Source organism: Rhincodon typus, chromosome 17 (genome assembly GCF_021869965.1).
Source record: "Rhincodon typus isolate 14 chromosome 17, sRhiTyp1.1, whole genome shotgun sequence".
NCBI classification, from domain to species: Eukaryota; Metazoa; Chordata; class Chondrichthyes; order Orectolobiformes; family Rhincodontidae; genus Rhincodon; species Rhincodon typus.
Window position 1 is genome coordinate 33,399,332 of NC_063348.1, and position 12,077 is coordinate 33,411,408.

Genomic DNA, 12,077 nt, shown 5'->3' on the forward strand with positions numbered 1-12,077 from the left:
TTCCCCTTCTCCCACCAAGGACCAATGGCCTAGAGTGCTCTTCATATGAAAGGAGTAACTCCAAACTTGACTGAAATGTTGTTAGATGCAAATTAAATTTTGAGCTCCACCCATCCTGTTGTTAATTTTATTTTCCAATAGGTGGAAGCTGCAGGGTAAGTTTTCAAGTCAATTCTTGTCATTGGTGTGTTGACTAGCCCATGAGTTTTGAACCTTAAGGAATAAATTGTCTCCTTAGTAACACATCACATGCTATCTGTAAGGAGACAAGTAGTGATTGGATAATTAGAGGCTTGCTCAGAGGCTACAACTTCATTAATTAAACTCGTTCACAGTTATCACATGCTAAATTGCAAGATCATTATGAGGTAGGTTTAAGTCTCTAAAACAAAGTTGTTGAATTGCTTGCAGGTGAAAATTGAGCTTTTGCTCAAAGCATTTCCTCTGCCCGATATGGTGGAGACTAAAGAATCCTCTGTAATGAGGCTGTTGATATGTTTTCAAGGTACAGTGTTCAAGTAACAAAACTGAACTAAAGCACAGAACGTTCGGAATACTCAGCAGGTCAGATAGCGTCTGTGGAGAGAGACAGAGTTAACATTTCAGGTCAATATGCTTAGGACCAGAAATATTCCACTATTTTTCTCTCCCTTTCTGTGTATTAGCCTGACCTGCTGAAAATTTCCAGCATTATCTGTTTATATTTTTATGAGCTTCAACTGCTCCAAAAGAGCCACTACTCCACGACTGTAAGCAGAGTTGCAGGACTGTAGGCAAAAAGCAAGGGATTGGAACTTTCATGGGAGCAATGGGCCAAATACCCACCTTGTAAGCTTTAAAATTCTACAATCATTGTATCATTTGCAAAAGTAACAGCAAAGAACTTATGAGACAACAAGGTGCAGGGCTGGATGAACACAGCAGGCCAAGCAGCATCATAGGAGCAGAGAGGCTGACGTTTCGGGCCTAGACCCTTCATCAGAAAAGGGGGAGGGGAAGGGGGTTTTGAAATAAATAGGGAGAGAGTGGGAGGCGGATAGAAGAGGGATAGAGGAGAGGATAGGTGGAGAGGAAACAAACAGGTCGAAGAGGCGGGGATGGGGCCAGGAAAGGTGAGTGTAGGTAGGGAGTTGGGAAGGGGATAGGTCAGTCCAGGGAGGACGGACAGGTCAAGGGGGCGGGATGAGGTTGGTCGGTAGGAGATGGAGGTGCGGCTTGGGGTGGGAGGAGGGGATAGGTGGGAGGAAGAACAGGTTAGGGAGGCAGGGACGAGTTGGACTGGTTTTGGGATGCGGTGGGGGGAGGGGAGATTTTGAAACTTGTGAAATCCACATTGATACCATTGGGCTGCAGGGTTCCCAAGCGGAATATGAGTTGCTGTTCCTGCAACCTTCGGGTGGCATCGTTGTGGCACTGCAGGAGGCCCAGGATGGACATGTCGTCTGAGGAATGGGAGGGGGAGTTGAAATGGTTCGCGACTGGGAGGTGCAGTTGTTTGTTGCGAACCGAGCGTAGGTGTTCTGCAAAGCGGTCCCCGAGTCTCCGCTTGGTTTCCCCGATGTAGAGGAAGCCACACCGGGTACAGCGGATGCAGTATACCACATTGGCAGATGTGCAGGTGAACATCTGCTTGATGTGGAAAGTCTTCTTGGGGCCTGGGATGGGGGTGAGGGAGGAGGTATGGGGGCAGGTGTAGCACTTCCTGCGGTTGCAGGGAAAAGTGCCGGGTGTGGTGGAGCTGGAGGGGAGTGTGGAGCGGACAAGGGAGTCACGGAGAGAGTTGTCCCTCCGGAAAGCAGATAAAGGTGGGGAGGGAAAGATGTCTTTGGTGGTGGGGTCGGATTGCAGATGGCGGAAGTGTCGGAGGATGATGCGTTGGATCCGGAGGTTGGTGGGGTGGTACGTGAGGACGAGGGGGATTCTTTTTTGGTTTTTATTGCGTGGACGGGGTGTGAGGGATGAGGTGCGGGAGATGTGGGAGACACGGTTGAGGGCGTTCTCGACCACCGAGGAGGGGAAGTTACGGTCCTTGAAAAACGAGGACAACTGAGATGTACGGGAGTGGAATGCCTCATCCTGGGAGCAGATGCGGCGGAGGCGAAGGAATTGGGAATAGGGGATAGCATTTTTGCAGGAAGGTGGGTGGGAGGAGGAGTATTCTAGGTAGCTGTGGGAGTCGGTGGGCTTGAAATGAATATCGGTTTCGAGGTGGTTGCCCGATATGGAGACTTATAATCACTTTAAATTTCTCATATTCCAATTAAGTTTAAAAATCTTAATTTTGATTTGACTGAACTCAAGTATAAAAGTACACAAGTACAATGAAAAGCGTATAATGTTGCCACATAAGGCACCATCTCAGGCACAAGTACCTAGGACAGAATCTTAAGAACAATATAGAAAGAAAGAACAAAATTAAATACTGCAGCAATTATAGTATGGTATAGTAATTGTAGGTTTGGTTGATTCTCAAGGGATTATATCAGTATGTAAAACAAGTTCAGTGGTTAGCACTGCTGCCTCACAGCACCAGGGACCTGGGTTCAATTCCACCTTATGTGGAGTTTACACATTTTCCCTTTGTCTGCATTGGTTTCCTCTGGGTACTCTGGTTTCCTGCCACAGGTTAGATGAATTGTCCATGTTAAATTGCTCATTGTGTCCAGGACTGTACTGGCCATGGGAAATGTAGGGGGATGGGTGAGGGTGAGTGCTCTTCAGAGGGTCAGTATGAACTTGATGGGCTAAATGGCCTACTCTCACACTGTAGGGATTCTATGAGCTTGTTTCAGGCTGTGAATCCTATCTTATGGCAAGACTATGTGTAACACTATGTCAGAATTTATTCCTACTGGTAATCTGTCTCCTGTTGTTGCCGCTGAATACAACCCAGTCATCTAATTTTAATGGTTTAAGACAATAATCTACAGGCAACCAAGAGAATTCACAGCCAGAGCTATTAAACTGCATCACATTCAGTTGAGAACAGTGGTGCCCAGCCAGAAAACAGAGAGAAAGGAGGGATCTATTTACAGTGATATTGATGCATCACAAGAGTGGCAAAACTGTAATGTTTACAAGTGTAGAATTAATTATCCCAATGGGTTTCTCCAAGGTCCCAGAGTCACAGATTCGACTCAATTACATTCACTTTATCTGACATTAATAAGTTGTTTATGTCATAGACCAGATCAAACCCCCTCAAAATAAATTAAGAAGATAGCTGAGACCCTAACTTTTACTTATTTTAAAGGTAAGTGTAGGGTGTTGCATTCAGTTGCAATTTGGTTGGTTAAACTACTCAACTTTAAGCAAAACACACTTTAATTTTTACACTACAGTTAAAATACAGAGAAGATAATACTAAAAGAAAAGAATTGGCATAACGGTAACTCTATCAAAATGCTTAACAAAAACATATATATATTAACTACTGCTAATTAACTGTACCAATATAGTAACAACCACTTGGCAAAGGCAAATTCAGTAAAACAGATTGTCTCACATGCAATTCTAGCTGTAGGAGGAGAACCCCAGATTTTAGCTGCACAGAAAAATGAATAAGAACTTCCACATCCATCTTCAAGACCCCGGCAACTGCAGAAAGCTAAGCTTAAAATCCTCTGTGGGAGCTTGATCCCATCCATTCAGTTGCTTCTATTTTTCCAACTTAAAAAAAACGCAAGCACTTAAAGTTGTTTACTTAATTGGCTCTGAGCAGACCACTCGATATGTCTGTCTCAATGTTTCTTCATAAAAAACCCACAACAAAATACACCTCTTAAAGCTATGGTATCGTCACATTAAGCATCACAATAAAGGCTGTGCACCTTGAAAACATCTGGCTATAGTGTCCGTGATCTGTGCTCTAGTGCTAGCCATGCCTCTGGCCAAGCTGTCCCAGAAAAATGTTTGTCTGAAGGAAACATTTTTGAATATTGCTAACTGAATGGAATGAGGAGTCTATAAGTCTAGTTTTGATATGTGGGTCACTGTTACGGCATCTTTTTGGCACTGATCCAAGTGCAAACCTAAAGACGAGATGACAACCTTGTGAAACTACAACACAGGACTATGTGCATGCCGAACAGCATTAGCAACAACTGATAGAGATAAGCTATTCCACAACTAATGGATTGGATCCATAGTCCTGCCATATCCAGTTGTGGTGGACAATTAGATAAAGGTAAAGTCATCATAGTCCCAGAGAACCATAGGACTGCTCTCTCATAGAGAGAGATGACTGGTGATAAGTTTAACCCGTGGGTCGTCATGCCTCGGGTGAAGGGTGAGGTTGAGAAAGCAGGAACTGCATGGTAACCTCAGCTGTTGCAGTGGACAATTAAACAAATCCACAAATATCCGATGATGGGGAGCCCAGCACATCAGTGCAAAAGATGAAGCTGAAGCATTTGCATCAATCTTCAACCACGAGTGTCAGGTAGATAATCCGGTTCCACCAGCTCTGGATATCCCCAAAGCATAGATGCCAATCTTCAGTTATTTCGATTTATTTCATATGATATCAAGAAACAAACTGAGGCACTGAATGCTGCTATGGGCTCTTACATCATTCTAGCTATAGTACTGATTACGTGCGCTCTAAAACTTGCCGTACCCTGAGCTAAGCTGTTCCAGTACAAAATTGGCATCTACTCAAGAATGTGTTAAATTGTTCAGATGTACTTTGTTCATAAAGGCAGGACGAATCCAACCCAGCCAATTAACTGCCCCATCATCCATAAAGTAATTCAGGGATCATGCTGCTACCTGCAAACCCACTCTCTATCCTGACTTGGAAATATATCACTGTTCCTTCAGTGTCGTTGAGTAAAAATCCAAGAGCAGTGATAGTCTACTTACAGCACATGAACTGCAGCAGTTCAAGAAGACAGCTCACCACCATCTTCTCAAGACCAACTAGAGACAGGCAATAATGTGTTGACTCAGCCAACGATGCCCATGGCCCACGAATGAATAAAAAAGGGTGACCAAAAGCTTGTCAATGAGGTAGGATTTGTGGAGCAAGGAAAACATCCTCCTCAAAGAAAACTAACCACTGACAACTAACCAAGTGCTTTCATTGATACAGGACCTTTAAAAAAAACACTCATTTCCCTTGGTTCCTACTTAAACACACTCCACACCCTTGACATACCACTCAATGGTGCACACGTGGTGAAGTCACAGATTTCAGCCTTCTACTGAAAATCAGGATAACCATCAGCCACTTGAGGAGTGACCAGGGTCAATGTGGAACATGAGTAACAGCTCAAATTGTGACTGCGGCCATCCGAGTCTGACAATTGCCCTTATACTGAACTCCTGCCCAGGGGGGAGGTGAGAAGATGATCAGATAAGGCTGGCTGAAATATCAAAGTGTTTGGGGAATTAGTGTGAGAATGAGATGAGACAGGGCTGAATATTAAGATGCACAGTGAGAAGAAGCAGAAGATCTGTTGGTGCGATATTAAATGTTATTAAAGTCAGTTTTGAATCAATCATTTGGGAAATAGTGCTGAAGGAAGTTTAACTGAAGCACATCATATAATTGGTAAGCAGCAACAAATGTATAGAATGAAATTAATCACAGAAAGCCTTTGTGATTAATTGCTTTTCTAACATACTAAAGTAAGGAGGCCTCACAAATACATCCTCAAACCTGTTCCATGATTCAATTAAACCACTCCCTGCTTTTGCTCCATATCAGAATGCTGTGCTTAACAAAGATCTATAAATCTTAATTTTGAAATTTTCAATTAATTTCCAACCTCAGCAAGTATTAGGAGAGAGTGTTCCAGATGTCCACCATCCATTGTGTGGACACAGTACTTCCCGACATCAGATAGATAACATCCATTAGCTCTCCTTGGTCTAACCCAATGGATACCTTCTCAAAGAATTCTAACGGATTTGTCAGGCATGATCTCCCCTTGATGAAGCCATGCTGACTTTGCCCTATTTTACTATATGCTTCCAAGTATTCAGAAATCTCATCTTTCACAATGGACTCCAAAATCTTACCAGCGACCGAGGTCAGTCCATCTGTGTATTGAGATCCCCCATGATCACTGTAACCTTGCCTTTCTTACATGCCTTTTCTATCTCTTGGTGTATCTTGTGCTCCAAACCCTGACTACTATTTGGAGGCCTATACATAACTCCCATTATGGTCTTTTTTACCTTTGTGGTTCCTCAACTCTACCCACACAGATTCTACATCATCTGACCCCACTTTGTTTCTTGTTATTAATTTAATTTCATTTCTTACTAATAAGGCAACTCCACCACCTCTGCCTACGTGCCTGTCTTTTCGATAAGATGTATATCCTTGGATATTTAGCTCCCAGTCCTGATCCCCTTGCAGCCACAACATCATATCTGCTAATTTCAATATGCACCAGAAGCTCATTTACCTTAATTCATATATTTCGTGCATTCAGATAAAACACCTTCAGTCTTATATTGACCGTCCCTCTTCTCACTGTTATTCATTTATACAATGTGCTTGAAGTTCGACTCTTAACCCTTTCCAAACACTCTGTCCATCTATCTGTCCTTTCTCCAAGACATATATCCTTGGATATTTTGATCCTAGCCCTGATCCCCTTGCAGCCAGACTCTGTGATACCTACAGAATCATATCTGCCAATTTCAATCTGAACTACAAGCTCATTTTCCTTGTTTCATATACTGTGTACATTTAAGGACAACACTCTCAGTCCTGTATTGACCGTCCTCCTTCTCATAGTTGTCCTCTTATCTGTTTGCGTGAAGTTAGATTCCCAACCCTTTCCATACTCTATCCTATTATATGTTCGGGAAACTTTAATAACCTCTCCTCCAATTTAATGCTCTTTCATTTCTGATAATAATCTGTTATGCACCTGACTTCTGGAAGTCCATATAGGCAATAGCAACAAACAGTCACCTATCGACCTTATGAACATGACAAAATATCTAACTTGAATACTGTGCAATATTAAACACCTATTCATGCCCATCTTACATCTACGTCTCAGTAATGACCATTATATCATCATTTAATCATAGAATAATACTGTACAAAGGAGAACATCAGTCCATCATGCCCATGTCAGCTATCTGATAGAGCCATTTAATTACTCATCTTTCTGCAGGAAGTGTGTCTCGTTGCAAATCTTATCCGATGTCATGGATTGGTTGGAGCAGCAGTTAGAGGCAATGAGCAATTTACAGGAGCTAGTGGGTGTGATGGATGGCAGCTGTAGGAAGAGAGAAGAACTGCAGATACAGTCAGGTAGATGGGTTACCTCCAGGAAAGGTAGGAGAGAGAGGCAGGTGGTGCAGGGGTCTCCTGTGGTTATCCCCATCTCAAACAAGTATGCTGTTTTGGAAAATGTAGGGGATGATGGACTGTCAGGGGAATGTAGCACTGACAGCCAGCTTTCTGGTACCAAGACTGGCTCTAACGTAATGAAGGGCACATCAGGTTGCTTGGAATTGTGATAGGGGACTCTCTAGTCAGAGGCACAGACAGACATTTCTGTGGCCGGCAACACACCAGGATGGTGTGTTGTCTCCCTCGTGCCAGGATCAAGGATATCTCAGAGAGCATGCAGAATATTCTTAAAGCGGAGAGGGGCCAGCAGGACGTCGCTGTACACATTGGAACTAATAAAATAGGAAGGGAAAAGGACGAGGTTCTGAGGAGAGAATGTAGGAAGTTAGGCATAAATTTAAAAAGTAGCTCCTCAAGGGTAGTAATATCTGGATTACTCCCAGTGCCACAAGCTAATGAGGGTAGCAATAGGAGGATAGAACAGATGAATGCGTGGCAGAGAAGCTGGTGCAGGAGGGAAGGATTCACATTTTTGGATCATTGGAATCTCTTCTAGGATAGAAGTGATCTGTATAAGAAGGATGGATTGCACCTGAATTGGAGGGGGACTAACATACAGGTGGGAAGATTTGCTAGACCTGCTCAGCAGGGTTTAAACTAGTTGTTGGGGGGAGGACCACGGGCTTTTTCTTTGGCTGAGGGGTGACCTTACATAAGTTTATAAAATCATGAGGGGCATGGATAGGGTGAATAGTCAAGGTCTTTTCCCCAAGGCGGGGGAGTCCAAAACTAGAGGACATAGGTTTAAAGTGTGAGGCAAAAGAGTTAAAAGGGACCTAAGGGACAGCTTTTTCATGCAGAGCGTGCTGCATGTATGGAATGAGCTGCCAGAGGAAGTGGAGGAGGCTGCTACGATTGCAACATTTAAAAGGCATCTGGATGGGTACATAAATAGGAAGGGTCTAGGGATATGGGCCAAATGCTGGCAAATGGGACTAGATTAATTTAGGATATTTGGTCGGCATGGATGAGTTGGACCAAAGAATCTGTTTCCATGATGTACAGCTCTAAGACTCTATGACTTTATTTATCATTTCAGTTTGTAATTCCACAAGACCATAAAATCATAAGAAACAGGAACAGAAGAAGCCCAATTAGCCCCTCCAGCCTAAACCACCATGCAACAGGATCATGGCTGATCTGACATTCCTCACATCCATTTTCCTGTCTTTTCCCCTTAACCCTTGATTCCTCTGATCAAGAATCTATGTATTTCAGACTTAAACATACCCAAGGTCTCTGTCCTCACAGCTCTCTGTGGCAACGAGTTCTAAAGAGTCACAATCCTCTGGGAGAAGAAATTCCTCTTCATTTCAGTCTTAAATAGGCACCCTTTTTTCTAATACTATGCCCTCTGGTTCCTACTCTCCCATGAGAGGAAATATCCTCTTAGCATTTATCCTGACTAAACCCCTTAAGAATTCTATAGGTTTCAATGAGATCAACTCTTATTCTTCTAAACTCCAACGAGTAGAATCCCAACCTGTTTAGCCTTTGATCATAAGACAATCCCTCCATATCGGGGATCATCCTAGTGAATCTTCTTTGAACTGCCTCCAATGAAATAATACCTTTTCTTAGATAAGGGGACCATAATTGTTCACAGTATTTCAGATGTGGCCTCACCAGCACCTTGTGCAGTTGTACAGTTCCCTATTTATATTTTTTGCTTTCAGATTTTGTCCCTCTTATTTTCCAATCTAGAGTTGGTCAGTTCTGCTATTGTGATTACATAAATCCTTCCCACTCTTCATTGGTTTAAAGACCTTCCTACAGGTCTATTTATCCCTTCTGTGAGGACCCTGGTCTTAGCCCAGGTCAAGTATAGCACCTCCCTGTGATACAATTCATTCACACCATGTCCTAGTGCTAATCTCCCACGAAATGGAAGACCTCTTCATAGGACACCTTAGTGCCCATAAATGCCAGGCAATGACCATATCCAATGAGAGAGAATCTAACCATTGCACCCTGACTGAGGTTAACCATTGACCAGAAATATTATTGGACTAATCATCTAAATACTGTGGCTACAAGAGCAGATCAGAGGCTAGGAATCCTGCAGAAAGTAACTCCCCTCTTCACTCTCCAAAGTCTATTCATCTGCTACAAGACATAAGTAAGGAATGTGATGAAAACTCCCACTTCCCTAGATGAATCCAGCTCTGACAATACACAAGAAGGTTAACATCATCTAGGACAAAGCAGTCCTCTTGATTGGTACCACAAACATTCACTCCCTCCACCACCAATGCTCAGAAGCAGCATTGGTTTCTATCTCCAAGATGCACTGTAGAAATAGACAGGATCTTTCACACCTATGACCACTACAATTTGGAAGGGCAAGGGCAGCAGCTACATGAGAATACCACTACCTGCAAATTCAACTCTAAGCCACTCACTACCCTGACTTGGAAATATATCACCATTCCTTCAGTGTCACTGGTTCAAAATCCCTGAACCCCCGTAATTACATTGTAGGTCGACCAACACCAAATGGTTCGAGAAGGCAGATTGCCACCACCTTCTCAAGGGCAACTCGAGATGAGCAACAAAAGCAGCATCTTTCATTCTTCTAAACTCCGACAAATATGGGCACAACCTACTCAATCATTCCTCATAAGCCAACCCATTCATCCCAGAAATCAACCTCATGAACCTCCTCTGAATTGCATTCAATGTAAGTATATCCTCCCTTAAACTAAGACACCAAATCTGTATGAGGTAATCTACATTTTGTAAAGTCATATCAAAACACCTTTATTTTTATACTCCAATCTCCTCGTAATGAAGGCCAACAGCATCCACAATATTTTGTTTTTGTTACCTTGTGTTCTGATCTGTACATTAAAGTGTCACAAAATGCCTTTTGGAAATCCAAACACACTATCCCTCCTGGCTCCTCTTCAAAGAATCACAGAATTGTTACAGCGCAGAAGGACGCCCATTTGGCCGAGTGTGATTGCATCAACCTGTTATATGAGCGTCATAATCTAGTGCCAATCTCCTGCATTTTCCCTTTTTCCTCTTTATCCATACTCCCATCATTATCTGGAACCAAAGGTCACCTTTTATAAATAAGTGGCTGCTCACTTAAGACAGAGCTGAGGAGAACTTTTCCTCACAGAGTGGCATGAGTCTTTGGAACTCTCTTCCTCAAAGGGCAGTGAAAGCCAAGTCTCTTTTTTTTAAAAAGGCAGTCAAAAGTTATGGGAGTAGACATAATGTGGAGTATTCAGATCAGCTATGATCTACTGTAGATCTAGTTCAAGGAGTTGAGTGAACTACTTGACTTCTAATTCGTATTTTGTATGTTTACCATTTTTGTTACATCGTCAAAGAACTCAATTTATCAAACATAATTTGCCTTTCATAAAACTGTTTGATTGTATTATATCCTACATCTTCTTTAATATGGCTGTATTTTATATAACTGCAAATTGTGGAACATATATGGTGTGTTATTTAAGTATATACTGCATGTAATGTAGAAAATGTATGTAATATATGTACACTTTATGTTGTATGTGTTATATATGTATGTTATATATTGTATATATAGTGTATATTGTAGATGTCATATATATTGTGTATATTGTAAATGCTGCAATTTGTGAACGCACAGCCAACATTTCAGTTTGTCCCAACTAGTATATGTAAGAATCATTTTTGGAGCAGTGGATTGTCAATAGAGACATATATACTGCACACATTTCTATATAGTGCATGCAGTATACATTATCTATACAAAGTATATCATCGCGTACATTACAACTCTTATACATAGTATCTATCGGGCACATCTAATGTACATATTGTATATGTATATTCCATGTATTGTATATATTCTGTTGTAACCTGGTTGGTGGAGGCGGCGCTCCCGCGCTGTGAACACTTGGCCGCGGATCCCCAGGCCCGGGGCCGCGACACCCTGAACCCCGCTCACCCCGAAGGCGGGGCCCCGGACCCGGGGAGTGACCGGGCGGGACATGGCCAGGTAGAGAGAGGGAGAGACACCCCCACCCCACAAATCCTCAAGATCTCTGTCCTCCAGTACCTGTACCTCGTCAGACCCTCTCCCTCGGCCCCTATCCCTTTCTGCCTTTCTTCCTGAGAAATTTTATTTTAGTTTTATTTACATTACTTAAAAAAAGAACTATAATTATTATTTTTGTTTGAACTTTGCATATATTAATGAAGGATGTTCAATCTTATTTGTTGGCCCTAACCAGTTTCTCTCATATAAATGCACGCCTATGCGTTTAGACCCTCAGTCTGCTTCCCTCTCTCCCTCAGGCCGCGGCCCTCAGTCTCAATCCCTCAGAATCTGTTGTTAGTCCCTGTTCTTCAGTCTTCTCACCATTTTCGTCAGGTCCTCAGACTCATCTCTACAGTGCCTGTCCCTCAATGTCTGTTCCTCAGTCTCAGTCTCTAAATCTGCCCCTCAATCTCTGTACCTCAATCTCAGTCCCTCAATCTCTGTACCTCAATCTGTCCCTCAATCTCTGTTCCTCAGTCTCAGTCCCTCAGTCTCTGTTTCTCAATCTCTGTTCCTCAATCTCAGTCCCTCAATCTGTCCCTCAATCTCTGTTCCTCAGTCTCTAAATCTGTCCCTCAATCTCTGTTCCTCAGTCTCAGTCCCTCAATCTCTGTTCCTCAATTTCAGTCCCTCAGTCTCAGTCCCTCAATCTCTGTT

At 42.7% G+C, this 12,077-nt stretch overlaps 1 protein-coding gene across 1 annotated transcript in view; it reads left to right on the forward strand.

Annotated features, from left to right (window-relative positions):
• Positions 1 to 259: 259 nt before the first annotated feature.
• LOC109923581 (uncharacterized oxidoreductase YjmC-like) overlaps positions 260 to 12,077 on the forward strand; it is a 43,498-nt gene continuing 31,680 nt past the window's right edge. Inside the window, exon 1 of the mRNA XM_048606879.1 lies at positions 260 to 368. Within this exon, the coding sequence (XP_048462836.1) occupies positions 343 to 368 (26 nt within the window). The 5' untranslated portion in view covers positions 260 to 342. The remainder of the gene's footprint in view (positions 369 to 12,077) is intronic.